This window comes from Oryza sativa, chromosome 10 (assembly GCF_034140825.1).
Source record: "Oryza sativa Japonica Group chromosome 10, ASM3414082v1".
NCBI classification, from domain to species: domain Eukaryota; kingdom Viridiplantae; phylum Streptophyta; class Magnoliopsida; order Poales; family Poaceae; genus Oryza; species Oryza sativa.
Window position 1 is genome coordinate 23,643,804 of NC_089044.1, and position 21,445 is coordinate 23,665,248.

Sequence of the window (21,445 nt, forward strand, 5' to 3'; positions counted from 1 at the left end):
TTGATGTGAATTCACCCGCATTATCCATCCAAATCGTTTTAATGCGGTTCTCGGGGAACTCGGCACACAGACGGATGATCTGTGCGATGAATTTGGCAAAAGCGTGATTCCTCGTAGACAACAAGCATACATGGCTCCACCTTGTAGAAGCATCTATCAACACCATGAAATATCTGAATGGCCCTGACCAAGGGTTAATAGGCCCACAGATATCCCCTTGAATTCTATCCAAGAACCTCGAAGGAGGGTCGAATGATCAGCTTTCCCGTTGCACAAGCGGGACACACGAACTCCTTAGGGAAGTTTTTAGTGTTTATGCTATGACCTAGTGAGCTTGTGACTATTTTCCGCATCATAGTCAATCCAGGATGACCTAATCTCTCATGCCAGATTCTGAAAGACTTTGGGTTCTTAAAGATGGTCTGCATCGCAATGTATTCATATGGGGGTTTTATCTTAGTGTAGTACAGTCCATCGAAGCTCCCTGGCATTTTCTCAACCACCGTGGTCTCATCGCCCTCAGACGATGTCATGAAGAGAAATTTTTCTCCTCCTTCACGGGTTGTGGCAAGGTGGTAACCGCAGCGACGAATATCCTTAAAGGTAAGGAGTGTGCGTTCAGCACTTGGGTATAGGAATGCTTCTTCAATGAAGATCCTTGTACCCATAGGGAGGACGACTGTGGCTTTCCCTGAGCCAACTATGAGACCATTACTCCCAGCAATGGTGAGGATGTTCTCATCCCTCTTACGCAGTGTCGTGAAGTACTTAGTCTCCCGTAGTATCGTGTGCGTTGCCGTGCTATCAACCAAGCACGTCTCAGGCTCCATTGGATTGTACTACGCTTGTTCTATATGAGAGATTGCATTGTTTCAAGTTAATTGAAAGAATGAAAAGCAAGAACATAGAACAAGACAAAGGCCAAACATAACTCAACGGGAAAACTTTATTAATGCAAAGGACCATCCTAAACACACTGACCAGGATGCTTTGCTAAAGCATCATTATTACATAGATGACTCAATGTTCTGAAAAATAAATCACACTGACTCAGTATGATGAGCTAAATCATACTAACACATGATAGCCTAGACTTAAGACACATATTTGATAACTTGGGAACTACTGCATGTCCCCATGTATGTCCTCATTCATGAGGTCATCGGTCTCGCCGTCCCCGTCGAATTCCCCGAGGTCAATATCGTCATCCCCAAGGCTGTTATCAGCTGCAGCAGCAGTCTTGGGATCAACCTCCATGGGAGCATCAGCAGGAGGGGTATCAGTTCCAGTCACTTTAACAAAGTGATTTTCCGGCCCCTGCTTCTTCTTCCAATCCTGGTACATCTCAATGAGGTGAGGTTCTGTGTTGCAATTGCGTGCCCAATGCTTCTTTGAGCCACAATGGTAGCAACCCTCACCGCCCTGTTGGGATCCTCCACTAGCATCGTCAGCAGCGCCACTCGCCGGGTTGCCCTTGCGACCCTTGCGACTGCGGGGCTTCTTGCCCCTCTTGACGACCCTCTTGAAGTGTCTTCCATTAGGTAGTGTGCGGCTACCGGATCCCTTCCCCTTGGAGGAACCTTGTCCAGAGTTGTTACCCTTCTAATGAACAACGTGAGCCTCTGGAATAGGCTGTGAACCAACATAACGATTGTTGAAGTTGGTCATCAGAAGTTTACTGTGGACTTCAGCGTTTAACAACGACTGAATGAGCTTGGAGTACTTAGTGTACTTAGCCTCACGGTACTGCTCCTGCATCATGGAATTCTTGGGGTGGAATGTGTCAAGAGTCTTTTCAATCATGTCTTCGTCTGTCACAACTTGGTTACAGAAACGAAGTTTGCTGACGATGCGATGCACGGCACTGTTGTAGCTTTCCACGGTCTTGAAATCACAGAACCGAAGCTGAGCCCATTCTGCTCTAGCCTTCGGGAGAATAGCAGTCTTCTCCGCGGTGTACCGTTCTCTCAGGGCCTCCAACAGCAGGAGAGGCCCACGCAGCTCGAGGTACTCAACCTTGAGGTCCTCGTGAATGTGCTTCCTGATGAACGCAAGTGCCTTTGCCCGCTTCGGCATGGGAAGCGGGGCAACACCGGCTCCTTGTCGTCGGATGGATTCTGACAGTTCCATCGCGGTAAGGTTGATTTCACAGTCCATGGACCAGGTCTGGTAGTTCCCACCGTTAACGGTGAGGATGGGGAACTCTTTCTTGGCGTAATCCGCATCAGACATGGCCTGTTTAACATGCAAAAAATCAACGCCGGGTTAACTTGCATGAAAACAAAGTCACAGAACAAAGTAGCATAGTCATATGTAATTACTGGTATTTTCCCGGAGTTTGTCTTGCATTTGTTGATTTTCTGTGATTATTATTGGCCTTATGGCATTTAATATCAAGAATTATGCCCACAGAAAACATTACATATGCAAGAAAATAAACCCAAATAATGCTTCCGGGGAGGGGTCACTTACACTAGGTGAGCACAATTTTATGGAAGCATTAATCTAGAAACCTTATCTAGATTTTAGTTGGAGTTGCATCAGAGTTAAAAGCAATTAAATTGCTTAAAAACACCATTACATGGTTGTTAACGAGTCCAGGGACTCACATGCAAAAAAACCAACTAGAACAAGGCCTAAACTACAAAGTTGTAGCCTATGTACACAAAGGGAAAAAAATAGGGTCCAAAAAGTAAAAAAATACTTTCAACAGTGAACTTTAGGCGTAAAATCAACCATCCGAAGGGATTTATACGCAAATTTTCAGTAGATTAGAATAACCGGGCCGAAACGCCGTTCGGTCTACGGTCTTATTGGGTCGGTTTTTACCGTAGCGGCCCAAATATCCTATTGGACCGAATGCTACACTCTAGGTCCATTAGAATTTCTAATTTACTATTTTTAGATTCCTTTGTGTGGGCTGTCTCGATCTGATGGGCCATTGCGGTTGGTCCGAGGAGAGAGCAGGCCGGCCCAGCCGGCCCAATGAGGAACCGCAAGAGGAGGGGGGTGAGAGGGGATTAGGGTTTCCCCTCTCCCACCGGCACCTGTCACCCAGCAAGCCGGCCGGAGAGGCACGGTGGCGGCGACGGAAGGCGCCGACTGTCAGTGTCGGAGGGGATTGAGGCGGCGCACGGCGAGGACTCCGGCCGACGACCCATCTTCGCCCGGCGGCAAGACGGCGACGGCGGTGTCGCTCCCGAGCGGCGTTCGGTGCGGCGGTGGTTCGGCGACGTCCGGCGGAGCTCCGCCACGACCCACACGTCCAGAAGACGGCGGCGGAGCGTGCTCGACGTCGACGGCCAAAACACCAGCGACGACAACCGATCGCGTCCGGCCATGGCGTCCCGACGGAAGCTAATCCGAAGTCGGCGGCCGGTCGTCCCATCCTCCTCCCACCACGGCTCAGGGCGCGTCGGCAAGAGGTTGACGGCGGCGGCTGCCCGTCCTCGGCATTAGGTCCTGCGGCGGCGGCGACATGGGGTGTTGGTCTGCCTCGTCGTAGGCGGTTTCCCGCAACGGCGCCGACGCGAGGGTCGGTGGCGTTCCATCAGCGACGGCGAGCGGCGGCCACCCGGCGCGGCACCAAAACCCATCGACGTGGGTGGTCCGGCGGCGGCTCGCGTGCTCCCGGCATGGCTCCGGCGAGGTAGATGGCTGAGAGAGAGAGAAAAATTGAGGGATGCGGGGGGATTTGGGGGCGTACGCGAGGACGACCGGTTCGGCCCAGCCGAACCGGGTTCGGTCCCAAAACAGGCATCCGGTCAATTTTCCAATTAGAACACACGGTTTTCTTCCGGTTTTCATCATAAAGCAATAGATGCAAATAGATCTAAAACATGAAATTAATCTACTGCTAGATCATGTGCATGAAAAACCAATCTACTGCTATTATTGCATCAAAAACATGATGAAAGGCAAGAAAACCTAATCAATCTACTAATTGCAACCAACAATTTTTACCGTAGATTGATCGGCGCAGTGGGACTCGAAGCAGTGGCAAGTCGATTGCGGTGACGAGTTAGCAGATCTTGTCGTAGCAACCCGTCAACGTCAGCCCAGTGGTAGAGCTGCTGATAACGTGTTGTGAACGGCTACGACAACGGATCGCCCAGATCCGCTCCCTTCCCTCCCGCAGAAGATGGGGCGTGAGAAGATGTAGAATCCCGTATCCCTTCCTAAACAATCACTCCACAGGAGACAATAGACACAGGATATAGGGGTGGAGCTCTCTCTTTATTAATTAATGATTGTGTGTACAATGATGGGCACCCCTGCCCCTCTGATAAGAACGGTATTATCTCTAAATCCGATTCGGATGTTAAATCTTTATCTCCCCATGGAGATAATATTCGTAACAACGACAACGCGTGCGTGAGCGTGGATCTGTGCGGTCGCCAACCCCGTCCAGGTGTCAATGGAAGGAGAGGACAGGCGACACCCGTGCGACCAACACCATGGATCCAACAGTAGGAGTCATACATGGGCCGGGCTGGAAGGATTAAGGGAAGAGGATGCACGGCCCATAATGGTCAACATGAACCTCGTTCCGATCCAGGACGACGCCTGGGCCGAGTGTGTGGCCTGCCCTCACGTAAGCCCAACATAAATTCTTGCTCGATCGAACCAACAACTTGAAAGAGTATGCTGAATATGGAATTTTTTTTATTTATAATTTTTCTTATTAAAAGTTTTACAAAAATAATTTTCCATTTTGAAAATTGACGGAAATAGTCGCCTACCGCCCTCTGGGAGGGCGATTTTTAAAATCGCCCTCCCAGAGGGCGGCGAAAATGACGTGGCAGACGGCCGTTCGCTCTCGGGCGACGGCCGTCAACGAAATTTGCAGGCGGCCCCCTTGCCGCCCTCCGCGAGGGCGATTTTGTACTGTGCGGGGGGCCGCCTGCAAATGGGCGGCGAGGGGGGGCATGGAAATTTGCAGGCGGCCCCCTTGCCGCCCTCCGCGAGGGCGATTTTGCACTGTGCGGGGGGCCGTCTGCAAATGGGCGGCGAGGGGGCATGGAATTTTGCAGGCGGCCCCCTTGCCGCCCTGGGGGAGGGCGATTTTTGCCTCCCCCCTATAAAGCCCAGCCCCTCCCCTATGAAATTTCATTATATTCACTAAAAATCCAAAAAAAACGAAAGAGAGAGAGAGGGGAGGGCAGCAGAAGGGGAGCGGCGAAGCCCTGCTGGTTCGCTCACTTCATCACAGGTATGCTCCCATACATCTTTTGCATTTGTACTAATATATTACGTTTGAGTACATATGTTGCGTTTTAGTTTTAGTTCCATATATTTTAGCAGATCTGTAGCACACAGCACATATGTGTAGATCCAGAGCATAGAATATAATAGTATGAATTGAGACATAGACAGTAGTGTTAATTGTAAGATGTAGTTTAGTTTGATCTGGAGAATGTAACCTACTTTTAGAAATTTAGAGAACAATATTGTAGAGAATGTAACTTAGGGCGTAGTACAGAAATGCGAGGTTAACGCAGTTATTGTTTTCATCAGGCACAATGTCAAGTAAGGTCACATTTCAGATAGTTCACGGTGAAGGAAATATTAGATTTGGTCCAGATGGTGTTGATCTGTCAGATTTTGTAATGACATCTAAGGGCATCGATAGGCCTGCGGAGAGAACATTTCAGTCAATTTATAGTTGGTTGTTGAGAGGATTTAGAATAGACCAAGAAGTCTACACAATGTCAGTATCTGTTGTAGTGAGTCGTGCAATAGAAGGTTATTTTTGGGAACTAATGCCGATGGACAGCACTGCTGCTTGGAGACGGTATGTGGAAATGGCTTTTGAACGGTCATGGCCCCTCGTTATATTTGTGTCGGTACCAGAGAAAGATACAAATGTTTCAATGCAAACCGAAGATGTGGAGGGTCCTAGCAATGCAGGGGATGTTGTTGGACCATCGATGCAAAATGAGGAAAATCAACCAAGGGAGGAGCAGGCCATGGGCATGGCGGATGAGGGGGAGAGAGTCGGTATAATTGTTGATGAAATGGAGAGGGAAGATTCGGATAATGAGCAAGCGGAGGACGACGCATCATCCGATGAGGAAGGTGATGTAATGGCCACTGATTGGGCAAATGAGGACTTCTCTGGTCTTGTTATATCAGAGGGTGATCATGTACCCTGGGAGTATAAGGAGTACGAGGTAATTGAGGGTGCAAGGTATGCTCATAAGGATGAGATGAAGGAGGCGGTGAAGCATTGGGCAGTTTCATTGCAGAGAGAGTTTAGGGTGGTCAAGTCAACAAATTATGTGTATGAAGTGAGGTGCATGAAGGAAGATTGTCCGTGGCGTGTCCATGCATATAAGGGTAAATGGAATGATTATTGGAAAGTTAGCATTGTGACCGAGCACAAGTGCTACTTACAAGGGGTGGAGAAGTATCACCGAAACATCACTTCAGCTTTTGTGGCAAGTGAGATGTACAGCAGTGTTGTTGGTAACATTGGCTTTGAACCAAAATCAATTATTAGGCACATCGAGAACAAATTCAAGTACACCATAAGCTATGCAAAGGCCTGGAGAGCCAAACAAAAGATCATTGAGATGAGGTATGGCACATTTGAAGCTTCTTATGATAATTTGCCTCGTTTGTTAGCCACCATTGCCCAGAGGAATAATAATACTTACTATGACCTACATACATTTACATCGGTTGAAGATAGAACAAAGAGTGTGCTGCAAAGAGCCTTTTTCTCATTGGGTGCTTGCATCAATGCTTTTGTGCATTGTCGACCTGTTCTATGCATAGATGGAACTTTTATGACAGGTAAATACCGAGGTCAGATATTGACAGCAATTGGGTGTGATGGGAACAACCAGGTTCTACCTATGGCTTTTGCATTTGTAGAGAGTGAGAACACTGAAAGCTGGTACTGGTTCCTAGAGAGAGTGCACATTGCAGTGGTGCGTATGAGGCCCAACGTTTGCCTTATACATGATCGTCATGCGGGTATGTTGCGGGCTATTGACTACTTGCAGAACGGTTGGGATGAGAAGGGACTTCCAGCTAAGTGGCCTGATGTTCGGAGTCGGTGGTGCATGCGTCACATGGGTGCAAATTTCTACAAGCAATTCAAGAACAAGCATCTTATGGAGCTCTTTAAGAGGCTCTGTGCACAGAACCAAGAGAAGAAATTTAATGAGTTGTGGGACAAGTTGGATGAGTTGACAACGAAGCAAACAGATGAGCAATCTCGCAGACCACAAGTTGAAGGTGACGAGCCTCCCATACCTCTTGGTGCATTACATGATGACCCACCAACAATGAGAAGGAGGTCAGGGTCGGCCATCAGAAATTTCTCTCAGTGGATTGAGAATGAGCCTAAGGAGAAGTGGGCTCTATTGTTCGACACCGATGGATCTCGGTATGGCATAATGACAACCAATTTGGCAGAGGTGTACAACTGGGTAATGCGAGGAGTTCGAGTACTTCCATTGGTTGCTATTGTTGAATTCATCCTTCACGGCACGCAAGCCTACTTTAGGGATCGATACAAGAAAATTGGTCCGTCCATGGCCGATAACAACATAGTGTTTGGCAACGTAGTGACAAAGTACATGGAAGATAAAATCAAAAAGGCACGGAGACATAGAGTTGTTGCTCAAGGCACACAAGTGCATCGGTATGAAATAATGTGTGTTGATAGGAGCAGGCGTGGTATCTATCGCAAGCAAGCCGTGCAGGAATGTGTCTTGAAGGCGGATGGTGGATGTACCTGCAGTTGTATGAAGCCGAAGCTTCATCACCTTCCTTGCTCACACGTTCTTGCTGCTGCCGGTGATTGTGGCATATCTCCCAATGTGTACGTCTCAAATTATTTCAGGAAAGAAGCAATCTTTCATACATGGAGTGAGGAGATATATGGGTTCGGGATCTCAGGATCTTACACAACGCTGAGTGCCCAAGTTTTTTATATTCCAGATCCATCTAAGTTTAGGGTGAAAAAGGGTCGACGCCAAACTAGACGCATCAGAAATGATATGGATGAGTCAGAAGCAGGTGGGAGGACTTTACGCTGCAGCAAGTGTGATCTGCGCGGCCATACTTACAAGACATGCCCGAAGAATGCAGAAGTTCCAAGCGGCGCAGATGCTAGTCCATCTGGACAGGCAAGTGATGGTAGGCGACCACCTGGTGAAGGAACAACAAGCAGGCGCGCAAGGCCAAGGCGTCGTCGCGCAGCAGGCGATTCCATGGTGTAACAATGCTTTCGATTTAGGAAATAAAATGATGTAATGAGTGTTCGGACTAAATACTTCTATCGTGTAATTTCAATTCAATCTTGTTGTAATGAGTACCTCCGACTATTGTTGTACTAGTAGTATTGCGAACTATTCGGTGTTGTATCATAATGTTATCGTGATGAGTGTTCGGACTAAACACTTTTGTTTGTTTGTACTCTTGTTTAATATGTGTTAGTAATTCGCTTATGAACATTTATTACTTATGTTGAACTAATTATTTATATGTTTCTGATCAACCTATTTGATGCAGGTATGGCGTACGACACACCGGCGCTGTTGAACCGTGGGATTGACAGGAACCACCGCTCGTTCCTGTCAGCAGTCGAGGGTGCACAGCTCGGCACCTTCCGTCCACGCACGTCGCGCGAGTGGTTGCGTGTCGACCCCCGTCACGTTCCTTGGTACGCGTATGTTCACATTTCAACTCAACTTTGCTTTGTTTTATACTTATGTTTGAAGTTTGCTCTATACAGGTTGCGTGCGGCAGGCCTTCTACCACTTTGTAGGCTTGTTGAGGCGGCGGCGGACGACCGTGACCCAGCGAAGCGGTGGGATGCAGACCGGTCACTCCTTGCCGCTCTTGTAGACCGCTGGAGACCTGAGACGCACACGTTCCACCTTCCCTGTGGGGAGATGGCTCCGACACTGCAGGACGTGTCGTACCTGCTCGGGCTACCGCTGGCGGGAGCACCAGTTGGTCCCGTCGACGGTGTTTTTGGGTGGAAGGAGGATATCACTGCGCGCTTCGAGCAGGTGATGCGCCTTCCACACCTAGGACCGACCACCACCCTTCCTCCGTACTCTACAGTCGGGCCTAGCAAGGCTTGGTTGCTCCAGTTCACTGTAAGTAAATAAGTTGTTATTATCATACGTGCTTATTTGCGACCGGATCAGTGTTTTGTACTAACATTTCATTCTTAACTGTAGGCGGACCTTCTGCACCCTGACGCTGATGATTACTCGGTCCGACGCTCCCTTGAGGCGTACCTGTTGTGGTTGTTCGGGTGGGTGATGTTCACTAGCACCCACGGGCACGCTGTGGACTTCCGGCTGGTCCACTACGCACGGTCCATCGCGGATGCTCAGCCACAGGACGTGCCGCAGTGGAGCTGGGGTTCTGCCGTGCTAGCAGCCACGTACCGTGCCCTCTGTGAGGCGTGCACGAAGACTGACGCGGGAGCGATCATCGCTGGCTGTCCTATGTTGCTTCAGCTTTGGGCAGCCGAGAGGTTTGCCATAGGGCGACCAGTGGTGGACAGCGCACCCTACGGGGTTGGTCGCAGCGCGCAGTGGCCAGAGGACGGTCCCACGATGGGGACTTACTGGTGTCGACGTGGGGTTAGTGCAACTTCGCTGCGTTATAAGTTTATCAGTCCTCTTCTTTTTTTTCCTTCACATAACATGTCTAATTCCGATCATGTTTATTGCAGCGTCGTTACGCTCACGTCCAGGTGAGACGTGGTTACCCGGACTTCGTGTTCGAGTTTGACCGTCTCCAGCCGAGCGACGTCATCTAGGAGCCGTACACAGAAGAGGCCGTCGCTGCGAGAGCACCGCTAGGACTTTCGTCCTTGTGCACACGCGACCAGGCTTACTGGCTCACCATCCTGCCGATGGTGTTCGACATTTTCGTTGAGCCTCACTGGCCGCAGCGTGTGATGAGACAGTTCGGACTTAGGCAGGTGTTTCCCGGCAACGTGCAGCCGACCGTCCCCCCTGCCGACCACTCGTGAGTTCGGATTGTTCATTTCTAAATTTTTATGATAATTACATCATCGAGCCATACAATTTACCTCTCTTCACAGGTTGACTCGACGGGGACAGCTAGCAGGCGCACTTTGGGCTCCACGTGTACAGCAGTACGTTGACGACTGGGTGTTAGCTACAGAGGAGGTGATCAACGAGCTCTTCCCACACACGGAGGAGAACTACCGTGACTACCTTCGCTGGTACCTTCCTCGCACTCGTGCGCGTGTGACCTTCACTCCAGACGCCCCAGAGCCGCACGTTGCCGCTGTCACGGACGCGTATCCCACGCACCGTGACCGAGACTACTTCGTGGCGGTACGTCCAATTTGTATTACTTCCAACAATTATGTCATTTATCTTGCATAATATAGGACAACTACTGAATTTTTTATTTCCATCTTGCATAGGCTGATGCGGCACGGGATATCAGTGCCGATATCACCGCAGTCCAGGTGAGGTTGAACAGAGGTTTGCACTTGACTGACGTTGAGCAGAGGTCGACCTTCGACCGGATGCAGGAGAAGATGCGTGCGGTCATGCGCGTCTTCTCCTGTCGCAGCGCCGTGGACGTCGTACCTCCAGCTGGTCCGGTACACCCACGGCCTCGCGGTCCTACCGTCGGAGCAGGACCTCGTTTGTCTTCGAGCGCCCCTAGCTTCGGAGCAGTGCGACCTACAGCACCGGTTTCGCACGGTACAGTTCAGCCCAGATATTAGTTCATTTTTGTTTCAGCTTTTGCACGAATGTGTCACCATGTTTTAACTGCACGTTTCCTCATCGCAGGACCTCGTATGCCTTCGAGCGCGTTCGCAGGCACGACCGGCGCTTCCGCGAGCTCCGCAGGGGCGTTCGCCACCTCTTCAGGCGCGTTCGCCAGCTCTTCCTCTCACGGAGCGTCGATCCCTCGCCCACACGGTACTTTACTTTTTATTAATACTGTTAAATACCTATACGAAACTGATGGTCCTTGTCCAGCAGGATTTGCAGCCGGGATCTTCGGTACTGGGGCCTCTTCGTCTCACGCCGGTAGGACTGGTCCTACTAGCCAGTTCTACGACGATGACTTGCACGGTGCAGACCACCAGGACGTACTAGGCTCCTCTCAGCTTGGAGGAGCTCCAGAGGCGCACACTCAGGAGCAGCCAGAGGTCACACCTGTACAGGCAGGACGGGTTGGCCGTGCCGTACCCCCGGACCGACTCACGTACTCCCAGGGGCACATTAGGGCGCAGGGTAGGAGGGACAGGGGTAAGAGGCCTCGTCAGTAGTGTTCTACCTCTTCAGTCCTTATGTGACCGTTTCTTTTGGCTTACAAACTTGTAAAGCAGTACTACTTTTGCTATTACTACTGCAGTACTACTTGTGTTTGTCTCGTCTACGTAGTTCTTTTCATTCGTATGGTGCTTGAACAACTTATGCTCACAACAACACACTTTCGGCGCTTCACGGTAGTGCCATATCCAGTAGCGCGCACAGTCCACAACAGCACACATGAAAAGCGGCAGCTCGAGTTATCACTATCAACTTTCGGCGCTGCCTGTTGACATAAAGTGAATCACGCCCACGCGTGATCGTCTTGTCACATCTAATGAATAATGTATCTCATTGAGTTCACATATATTGCAGTGAAAACGACGCTATATAATTGACAATCTGAAGGCAACCTCTTCATATCTTCTTTCCCACTACCACACCACACACGAAAATGGAAGCCTATTAATTGGTAATACGTAATCTAGAATTGAGATTATGTACAACATTCTTCACTACAATTTTACATTTTGGCAGCAAACCAAATATGATCAAATGCAATTTTACCTTACCAAATATTTGGTAGTGCCAAAACTTGCTTATATTTTGGCATTAACAAAATATTTGTACGGTAACATTCCAAATATGCCTAAAAAATAATAAAATTGTATTTTACCAATCTTGGAGATTTTAATCTTGTATAGTTTTCAATATAAAAAGATTTGATAACTATTGATATTTATATAAAAAAATATAGAGCACAGTACAAAATCGCCCTCCCCCAGGGCGGCAAGGGGGCCGCCTGCAAAATTCCATGCCCCCTCGCCGCCCATTTGCAGGCGGGCCCCCGCACAGTGCAAAATCGCCCTCGCGGAGGGCGGCAAGGGGGCCGCCTGCAAATTTCCATGCCCCCCCTCGCCGCCCATTTGCAGGCGGCCCCCCGCACAGTACAAAATCGCCCTCGCGGAGGGCGGCAAGGGGGCCGCCTGCAAATTTCGTTGACGGCCGTCGCCCGAGAGCGAACGGCCGTCTGCCACGTCATTTTCGCCGCCCTCTGGGAGGGCGATTTTTAAAAATCGCCCTCCCAGAGGGCGGTAGGCGACTATTTCCGTCAATTTTCAAAATGGAAAATTATTTTTGTAAAACTTTTAATAAAAAAAATTATAAATAAAAAAAATTCCTGAATATGCTGTGTTGTGCGATGGATGATCTCACTCACACCAATGTCCCAACGGATGGATGTATTAATGGATGGACATGGAAATAGAAAACAAAAGTTGTATTGTAGGAGTATACAATACAATACAATTAGGAAGGAATACATCCTGGCAGTGAGGAGGGAGATGAAATGAAACTAGCTTGAAAGAGGTAGTAGTAGCTAGCATTTGACTCGAGTATAATTAATTAGCAGAGTGAATTTATTATGAGGTGTTACATAAAGAAGCAACAAGTCTGGTTATCCATGTGCAAAGTGTGGTACGGTGTGGATGAATCATCCAGCCGTCCGTCCGCACTTGAACTGAGCTGCTCTGCTCTGCTCGGCGGCCTGATTTGCATCTTCCAAATTGCTCGATCTGCTCGCCGCCGCGCGCCCTGGCTTGCACTGCAGTTGAATTGATCTCTGGTGTTCATCAGTGTGTGTATTGACGATGGATGTAGCCAACGATCCATCATCAAGAAGGCGCTAGCTACTGGAGTATGTACAGAAGAAGCAAACTGATGGAGCAAGGATCGATGTGCTAGTAATTAATTTGTACAAGCGCAGGCAGGCAGGCAGGCACACCAGGATGGATCGTGTCTCGATCTGCCTTTGACAAAAGCAAGCTCTCATATGTACACAAGCAAAGGCAAACGCCGGGTTGGGTTAGCAGGACGCCGGCACCAGCGGCGGTTTCATCTCATCCTCTGCTTCGTCGTCTTCATCCTCTTCCGCGTCCCACAGGAAACTCGCGTACGATCCAAGCACGTAGCTGCACGCACGCACGCACGCATCAAATCCAACCGTTTCGTTAATTGTTTGATTCTCTGTCTTTAATCAATCAATCAGCAAATTTAGTAGTAATAATTAGTACCAGTCATCGGGCGCGGCCTGGACGGCGCGCTCCAGGTAGGCGGCGGCGCGGTCCTTGTCCTGACTCGTCTCCCACAGCAGCTGGCCGTAGAGGCTGAGCAGGTCGCCGTCGTCGGGGGAGGCCAGCAGCGCCCTGGCGTAGCACTCCTCCGCGCCGCCCAGGTCGCCCTCCACCTCCTGCAGGTACCTCCCGTAGTTGCGCAGCACCAGCGGGTTCTCCGGCTCCACCCTCAGAACCCGCCGGTAGTACTCCCCCATGTCCATGTGCCCGCCGCCGCCTCCGCCGCGCCCGGACGTCTTGTCGTCGTCGTCGTTGCCCTTGCCGCGCCCGGCGCCGTCCACCACCACGACCACGTCCTCCTCCAGGATGTCGCGGAGGAGGAGGGGCAGCGGCGATGATGCCGTCGCGGGCGCGGATCTGGCGATGTCGGCGTCGGAGGTGGCGCGGCGGAGGCTCTGCTGCTGCTGCTGATGATGATGATGCATGCTGCGCGGGGAGACGCACAAGGCTGTGGGGGAGCGGCGGAGGCGTGGGGAGAGGGAGGCGGAGCGCGTCAGCCGTGTGCCGGTGGCTTCCATGGATGGATTTGGATCTACTTACTTGTCGATCGCTGAGGCTGAGCTTGAGCTTGAGCTCGCCGGCGGGGTGAGTGAGTTTTATAGAGGAGAAGAAGCAGGTGACGGCGAGATTGACGGCGTGAGGCAGTCGGCTGGGGGAGCACGTGAAGCGGCCGTCCCGTAGTACACGCGGCCGTCCCATGCCCTCGGTTTTGTTGGCCTCCGCTGCTGGTTTCTTTCTACTCCACACTGGAGTACCACCTTTCTCCAAGTCTCCATCCAGCCAAATGCACTTGCTGCTGCTGCTGCTTGTAATCACTGCATCTAGCCAATTGTATGTAATGTATTTCTTTCCTTGTTTTTTTCTTGTTTCTTGCTAATGAAATAATTCATCCTCTCCGTGGACGCATAAACTTTAACAGTTTTATGTTTTTTTCTTTTTGGTTAAAAATACAAAGACATATACTATATAGTTATACATTTTAATGGATATATCTAACACGGTCTCATAACATATTAATTGGAGTATTAAAACATGTTACTCCCATCCTTCTTCAATAGTAATAGACATTTTGACCGTACGTAACATGTCATGTGGAACAATGCAACAATTTAGCTCAAAATTTAGGATCAATTTGCCCTTGTCAATTGTTAGGCAATTCAATTAATGAACTAAATAAAGTGGAGGTGCAGGAAAGGGCTGAACCAAAATATAAGTATGGGGCAAAATTGCAATTTTTATTAATGAAAGCATGTTCACGATAAGTATATATTTTGAAACAATTAATTAATGGTCTGGTTAAATTGTCAATTATTCAACAACGAAGGAGTTATAAATAGGATATATATATACACACACACACACAGATATCACTTGGGTATATACATTTGCTCCCCCTCCATCTTTCTTAATTTTTCCATGGGTATGGCAAACATTCAACTTTTACACATTACAGACAGTAACATAAGCCACTACTAGTCTAGCCCTTTTAATTTTGCTTTTATTTACAAAGTAGTATCTCTTTTTCCTTTTTAATTTGACGTTTCGTTAGTTTAGTTTTGAATTAACCAAACGCCAAGTTAAAAAAGAAAAATAGATACTACCTTGCATTGGAAATTTAATTTTCTTTCATAAAACACAACACATATATAATTGGCTCGAGAAGGCGACAAGTGATTAAGTTAATTATGGATGCAAAGGTGTATGCATGGACGGACCAGGGCGCTTGTAATTGCGGCGCACATGCAAAGCACCCATCCATCGAAATGTCCAAACCTATCGGCATCCGCATGATGATCATGATCGAAGCTCTCCTGGGTCATTTCGATCTCGTATGCCCTTGCCCCCCTCCCCCCCCCCCCCTTCTCTCTCCCTCCCCGGAAATGCTACTGGGCAAGCGATCGGTTCCCCCCTCCCTCCCTCCCTCTCCCTCTCTCCACCTGGTTTACTTTTTTGGCACCGCATTACTTTTCTATTTTAGTAAATTTATGCACCTAAAGTTTATACACCTCAAGTTTACACATCTAAAATTTAGAGACCAAAAGTTTATAAGTCAAAAGTTTATATATCCGATTCAAATTTGAATTTGAATTCAAATACTTTTTATATATAGTATTTCTATACATCTAAAGTATATACACCTAAAGTTTATACACCCGATTCAAATTTGAATTTGAATTCAAATAATTCAAATATTTTCTATATATAGTTGTTAACAGTGAAATTTGGTAAGCCCAAAGTTACCATCGATTTAGAGTCAGTATCGGCTTCAAAGTTCTAGAATCAGCCGATGGGAGTCAAGTCGCCACGATGTCGTGTTCTTGGTGGAGTCGGATCAATCAAAGGAAGCTTATCTAGAAGAGTTCGAGTTCAAGAAGGATGCGACATAACAATTATCTATTAATTAGGCATAGTTTATTAGTTTCCTTTTATCTTAGGAAAGTGTGTTTAGTGTCCGATAAGGACTTTATCTTTTCATTTTTAGTTTCTTTCTTGTCCGACAAGGACTAGTATCTCCCTATGGGTATAAATATGTACAGCCGGGGTCTATGTAATCTATCAATCTATCGATCAATAATACTCTCGGCGTATCACCACTCTCTTCCCTGAGGTTTTTACTTATCTTCCGGCGGAACTTGGGCACCTGACGCAGGGCTGCATCGGCTTTCGATTTCCAGCGAAGGGGTAAGTCCTACGTTCTGTCGGGCCCTGGTGAATCTGTCGGCTACGTTGGTGTTGTTCAAGGCTGCATCGATTCGATCTCTTGGATCGCTCTGGTTTTATTGATATATTTGCCTACCTAATATCTCAATTCTATCTCTAATTGCATTGTGATTAGAGACGCATCGGTTTAGTTGGGACTGTCTCGATTAGGTCTGATCTCCTGTCTTAGCCGATATATCTCTACAATCATAATGCTGTTCTAAATAGATTTGTTATATCCATCACATTAGATAGATCTATCAGCTCATCGAGTATTAGATTATCATATACAATCTCGTGCTGCATCGGTTAGGTTCGATCTACTAGATTGTTGTTGATAATATAAGTCTTGTTAAGCCGATAGATTCATGCTAATGTTTTATCGGGGTGCTAGCTGATAAGTTATCTGGACGTTGCATCGGCTTGTAGGGATTGCATATACATATAAGTTGGATTTAGCCAATGGCAACAAAGGTTTTACTGTTTAATCTAATCTTGTGGATCTTATGACATCGGACCTCCAGCCGATGTGTGCTTTAACCTTTGGATCAATACTTGTTCTACTATTTCATATTGTTAGCCGATTGGTTTCTACTAGATTATATTACTATATTATATTATCATCAGCCGATTGTCTTTATATCATTATCTACATTGGACATATAGCCGATTGCTTAAACCCTATCGCTATCGGCTAGTATCGGTATCGGCTATCGGCTGGAACTACTCCATCGGCTTGTTAGCCGATCGGCTGTTTGATCTATTATTTGCAAATCTTGTCAGTTGCAGGATTAAACTGACTGGCACGCCCGCATCTCATCAACCTTTGGACCTGCACAGAAGCTAAGCAGATCTCCCAGGCCGGTGTGTTCGATTTTTTCGTCAACAATAGTATTTCTATACATCTAAAGTTTATAGATCCAAAGTTTATAAGTCAAAAGTTTACGTACCCGATTCAAATTTGAATTTGAATTCAAATTTTTTATACATAAATTTTTCTAACTTTTTTGTTTTTTTAAAATTTTTTGTGGTGTACTATAATAGGAAAAGAAGGGGAGGAGGAAGGGGAGAAAGGAGGGGGGACCGATCGCTTAAGCGAGCGATCGCCCATCAGGCGCCCCCTCCCTCCCTCCCTCTCCCTCTTTTTAAACGTTACTATAATGTATTTTATATTTGAGATGATGGGTATTATCATATTTAATTTAAAGTAAATTATTTTGATGGTATATAAATATGTTAGGTAGGTTTAATTTAATTAATATATCAATTTATAAAACTATCATTTTGGTGTATGAGTTTGTAAGGTACATACTCCGTACGAACTAAGGTAAAAAAGACACAACACAACAACTTTTATCAAGTTAGACGTGGGTTTAGAACATGACGTACACACGTGAAATGGACATAAGACTGAGACATGCTATATTTATAAACTTGATTTTCTGTTTCATTATTCTTTGTTCTATCTCAATGTTTTTATATTTTCTCCATGCAATCCTTAGGCTTTATAGAACTTTTTACTGAACAGACGCAAGCCTATGTGGCATTCTTGTCACTAAGGTTGTTTGGTTAGTATACCCACATTACCAAAGCTTGCCATACTTAATTTAGCTAACATGTCTAACATGTGGCCAATAAATTCGAAGCCACATTTCAGCCATAGGAGAACAAACTTGCCACACTTTTACGTGCCAATGACATGTGGGACCCACATCATGATGAAGGAATCTTGCCATAAGTGTGGCATGAACCAAACAGATGTCTAACTTAGTCGAACTTGGCTAACCTAAGTTGTGGCATGGTGAGACAAACTGTGGTAGTGAACCAAACAACCCCTAACACCATCACTCAACTCCTGGTTACAAATTTAGACATAGTGCTACATGTTCGTAGCTCGGATTTGATTATGTAGTAAAATAATCAACATTTAAATTAGGAGGATTAGGTTTATTAATATTCTGTGGCCTTAGTTTGCACAGAGGCATAATAAGTTCGAATAGTAAAACGAATATTTTACAAATTCATATACTAGCTACGTACAAGCTGTTGGTCTGGCTAATTAACCTCGTAACTTTTTCACTAACACCTGAAGAGTACTAATTTTCCCATGCAAACCTAATAAATTTTGTGTAAATAACCTTACTAAAATATCAAGCAATGATAAGAGTAAAATTGTTGGCTCTACTTATATTTTTTTTCTTTTTTCTGATTACGACCTTTATATCGTAATCTCGTAATTTTTTTCCACTCTATCAATATAACTTTGCACATTTATTAAGAAAAACAATTTACTCTTTAATTTACGTGAATGGATGGCATCAAGACAAACGGGACCTGGCTAGCTAGTAGGAATAGCTAGCAAGCTCAGCTCACAGTGTATATGAAGCACGGCGTGAGTGAAGATGACAAACCAGCTGCTGCTCCGTTATTGTTATCTCTTCATTATTTAATTACGAATACTTCTCCGTCCTTGTTTGTTTCCAGGAAGAAAATAATAATTGAAATGAAATGAAAAGGGATAAACATTGGACTTTAGAAGATGCGAATGCGACGACACTGGGTGTGCAGAGACAAGCGAAGCCAGTACTGCAGCTGAGTGTGCCGTACAGCCAAGCAGCAGGTCAGTTCTGTGGATATGTTTTTCTATAATTTAAAGCTGCATGTACGACACGTACATTACCAACGTGTTGCACACCTGTGCATCTCTAAATCCTTCCTTACTTCCTTTGGTCATCTGCATAGTATAAGAGCTACTAGCACTACCTCTGTGGAGTTATTAAGTAAATTTCTAGCACTGATAAGCCGCTGATAACTTGCATGTTCTCAATTAAATGATGGAAAGTTGAACGGTGATTTACACGGGCGTTCCAAATAATAACAATTTAATTTTTCCACTTAATTAGTAAGAAAATCTTGTGTTCAGGAGTGAGGGCCTCACTCCCTAGCACGTAAAACAAAGCAGTGTTTAGCGTATGATTAATTAAGTATTAGCTAAAATAAATTTTAAAAATGGATTAATATGATTTTTTTAAAATAACTTTCATATAGAAAATTTTTACAAGAAACGTATCATTTAGCAGTTTGAAAAGCGTGCGCGTAAAAAACGAGTGAGGTGAGTTGGTTAAATGGAGATAAGAATTCGGCCTAAATCGCTACAGCTATTCTTTTCTACCAAGCTAGCTACTCCCTTAGTCCCATAATATAAGAAATTTTGACATTTTGATTGCACTGTTTGACCACTCGTCTTATTAAAAAAAATTACAAATATAAAAAACAAAAAAGTTGTGCTTAAAGTACATTAGATAATAAAGTAAGTAAAAAAATAGATAATAATTTTTAATTTTTTTAAATAAGATGAATGGTCAAACAGTATAAACAAAATGTCAAAATCCCTTATAGTTTTATATTATAAGACGGAGGGAGTAGATCATCATCATAGCCTCATAGGTGGGTTAGTTTCTTGGCCATAACTCTAGCTAGCTGGCACCAGTGCGCATACATACATACACACACACACACACAGATATATATATATATATATATATATATATATATATATATATATATATATATATATATTACATTTATATTTTGCTCGGAGCCTCCATAGGAGTAGTTGGGTAGGTAGAGTAGCAAGTTGTAAACCAGCCATAATCACATATTGAGAAGAAAAGAGAAGAGAGAGAAGAAAGCAGGCTACAGATTTATAGCCGACTACAACACGGACTCCAAAACATTATGTGTGTATGGGAGGTAGGACCGGGTATTAATGGTGTAGTATATTTTTATAAGTAATTATTGTATAAATGGGCTATTAGATTAGCTATAAATGATTTGGAGCCAGTAGTTGGCTATACTATTGGACTTGCTCTAGTGCTTAGGGGTGAATCTGCTTAATACTTTTATTTTATAACGGAAATAATTTACATCTTTTAATAGATCTGGGCACACCGTTTACCAAATCTTTTTTTAAAAGAGAAAGAGTGTTGGATTGTCTTACTTTTATGGAAAAACAACAATGCTTTCCCCTAATTAATACTCTCTCCATCTATTTTTGATAGTAATATTTCATCTTGGCACATAGACCAAGGATAAGTAATTCTACTTATCATTCATTTAAATATGCTACTAGTCATTCCTCGTAAACAAGCGATTCATTAATATTTACATTTCTCAATGTCTATGTAGTCAATCATGTGTGGAAGAATGAAGAGTCATGCATTAAATCCAAGAAAGCAATTAAGATGATAATTTGTTGGATTGAAATATGCCTATCAAAAATAAAATTTTTAGATTTGGAAATATGACTATCAAAAATAGATGGAGGGAGTATTTTTTTAGCGAGATTATCTTTTGTTAATACTATACATATGAACATAATATATAAATATAAACATAACTGTACGTGATATATAGTGCGATCACATATATATGCAGGTGGCAGCGAGACGGGCGGGCGAATATCTTGGCCGATCATGAGATGAGACAGCCCGGTCGATGTCGCCGATCGATCGTGTTTGTGTGAAAGAAACTTCACCTGAAAACTATGGCAGTATAGTAGGGCGTAGCGATTGCCAATTGGGCGGCCAAGTTACGTTACGTTGTCAGTTAGCGGAGAGGAGCAGACGGTTTGCGCATCCATCGTCCATCGATCGATCGATGAGAGGCGTTTGGAAAGAAAAACCAGCAAACCGCCGTACGTATGTATCAACGGACAACCGCGCGCGCGGCGGGCGGTTTCGATCACTTGCCAATATCTCTGGCTTCTGGCGAAGCTTGCATTGGCTGCTTGTGCTATATTCGATCAGCCACTTTCACTGTACTAGTCTCCATCATCTATATATTCATCGATCCATCTGTTCCAACAACCACTTCAATTCCTTCTTTTCTGCTTCTTTTGGAATATATACGTACGTCTTGCTATATATTCTGCTTAATTAATTGCCACCGCTATATACTCTACTTGTATATATACTTGTATCAGAGACGATCGATCGAGATGCATGCATGCACCTGCCTGCGGTATGCTATACTAGATACCAAGCCAATCGTCGTATGCAGATGTCACTAGCTACTCCATCCGTTTCACAATGTAAGTCACTTTAGCATTTTTCACATTTATATTGATGTTAATATATATATATATATATATATATATATATATATATATATATATATATATATATATATTCATTAACATCAATACGAATGTAGAAAATGATAGAGTGACTTATATCGTGAAACAGAGGAAGTAGTACAGATCCTCTCATCTCAAACAGTCTGTAACATAACTAAATTTTACGGGCCGTCACAGTGAGTACATCTAAAACATGCTAA

At 45.4% G+C, this 21,445-nt stretch overlaps 4 protein-coding genes across 4 annotated transcripts; 2 read left to right on the forward strand and 2 right to left on the reverse strand.

The window, feature by feature from the left end:
• Nucleotides 1–990: 990 nt before the first annotated feature.
• Nucleotides 991–4,244, reverse strand: LOC107279122 (uncharacterized). Its single transcript, XM_066304847.1, has 2 exons — nt 3,964–4,244; nt 991–2,235 (listed from the first exon to the last, which is right to left on the reverse strand). Exon 2 carries the CDS (start codon nt 2,230–2,232, stop codon nt 1,603–1,605), a length of 630 nt encoding a protein of 209 aa, XP_066160944.1. The 5' UTR covers nt 2,233–2,235; nt 3,964–4,244; the 3' UTR covers nt 991–1,602.
• A 3,429-nt stretch (nt 4,245–7,673) lies between these two features.
• LOC136353662 (serine/threonine-protein phosphatase 7 long form homolog) lies at nt 7,674–9,816 on the forward strand. The gene is made up of 4 exons (XM_066304794.1): nt 7,674–8,677; nt 8,750–9,119; nt 9,204–9,614; nt 9,707–9,816. Exons 1-4 carry the CDS (start codon nt 8,499–8,501, stop codon nt 9,791–9,793), a joined length of 1,047 nt encoding a protein of 348 aa, XP_066160891.1. The 5' UTR covers nt 7,674–8,498; the 3' UTR covers nt 9,794–9,816.
• Nucleotides 9,805–11,870, forward strand: LOC136353661 (uncharacterized). The gene is made up of 5 exons (XM_066304793.1): nt 9,805–10,005; nt 10,082–10,340; nt 10,433–10,718; nt 10,809–10,940; nt 11,004–11,870. The coding sequence occupies exons 1-5, from the start codon at nt 9,890–9,892 to the stop codon at nt 11,291–11,293; spliced, it is 1,083 nt and encodes a 360-aa protein (XP_066160890.1). The 5' UTR covers nt 9,805–9,889; the 3' UTR covers nt 11,294–11,870.
• A 621-nt stretch (nt 11,871–12,491) lies between these two features.
• Nucleotides 12,492–13,978, reverse strand: LOC4349493 (uncharacterized). Its single transcript, XM_015757227.3, has 2 exons — nt 13,349–13,978; nt 12,492–13,246 (listed from the first exon to the last, which is right to left on the reverse strand). The coding sequence occupies exons 1-2, from the start codon at nt 13,924–13,926 to the stop codon at nt 13,141–13,143; spliced, it is 684 nt and encodes a 227-aa protein (XP_015612713.1). The 5' UTR covers nt 13,927–13,978; the 3' UTR covers nt 12,492–13,140.
• Nucleotides 13,979–21,445: the final 7,467 nt, after the last annotated feature.

Excerpts from the sequence above, each read along its gene's own strand:
- LOC4349493 (XM_015757227.3), bottom strand. The coding sequence starts at position 13,926 with ATGGAAGCCACCGGCACACGGCTGACGCGCTCCGCCTCCCTCTCCCCA. Across the intron at positions 13,247-13,348 it reads CAGGCCGCGCCCGATGACTG|CTACGTGCTTGGATCGTACG; the intron begins GTACTAATTATT and ends GCGTGCGTGCAG.
- LOC107279122 (XM_066304847.1), bottom strand. The coding sequence starts at position 2,232 with ATGTCTGATGCGGATTACGCCAAGAAAGAGTTCCCCATCCTCACCGTT.
- LOC136353661 (XM_066304793.1), top strand. The coding sequence starts at position 9,890 with ATGGTGTTCGACATTTTCGTTGAGCCTCACTGGCCGCAGCGTGTGATG. Across the intron at positions 10,006-10,081 it reads GTCCCCCCTGCCGACCACTC|GTTGACTCGACGGGGACAGC; the intron begins GTGAGTTCGGAT and ends CTCTCTTCACAG. Across the intron at positions 10,719-10,808 it reads TACAGCACCGGTTTCGCACG|GACCTCGTATGCCTTCGAGC; the intron begins GTACAGTTCAGC and ends TCCTCATCGCAG.
- LOC136353662 (XM_066304794.1), top strand. The coding sequence starts at position 8,499 with ATGTTTCTGATCAACCTATTTGATGCAGGTATGGCGTACGACACACCG. Across the intron at positions 8,678-8,749 it reads GACCCCCGTCACGTTCCTTG|GTTGCGTGCGGCAGGCCTTC; the intron begins GTACGCGTATGT and ends TGCTCTATACAG. Across the intron at positions 9,120-9,203 it reads CTTGGTTGCTCCAGTTCACT|GCGGACCTTCTGCACCCTGA; the intron begins GTAAGTAAATAA and ends TCTTAACTGTAG.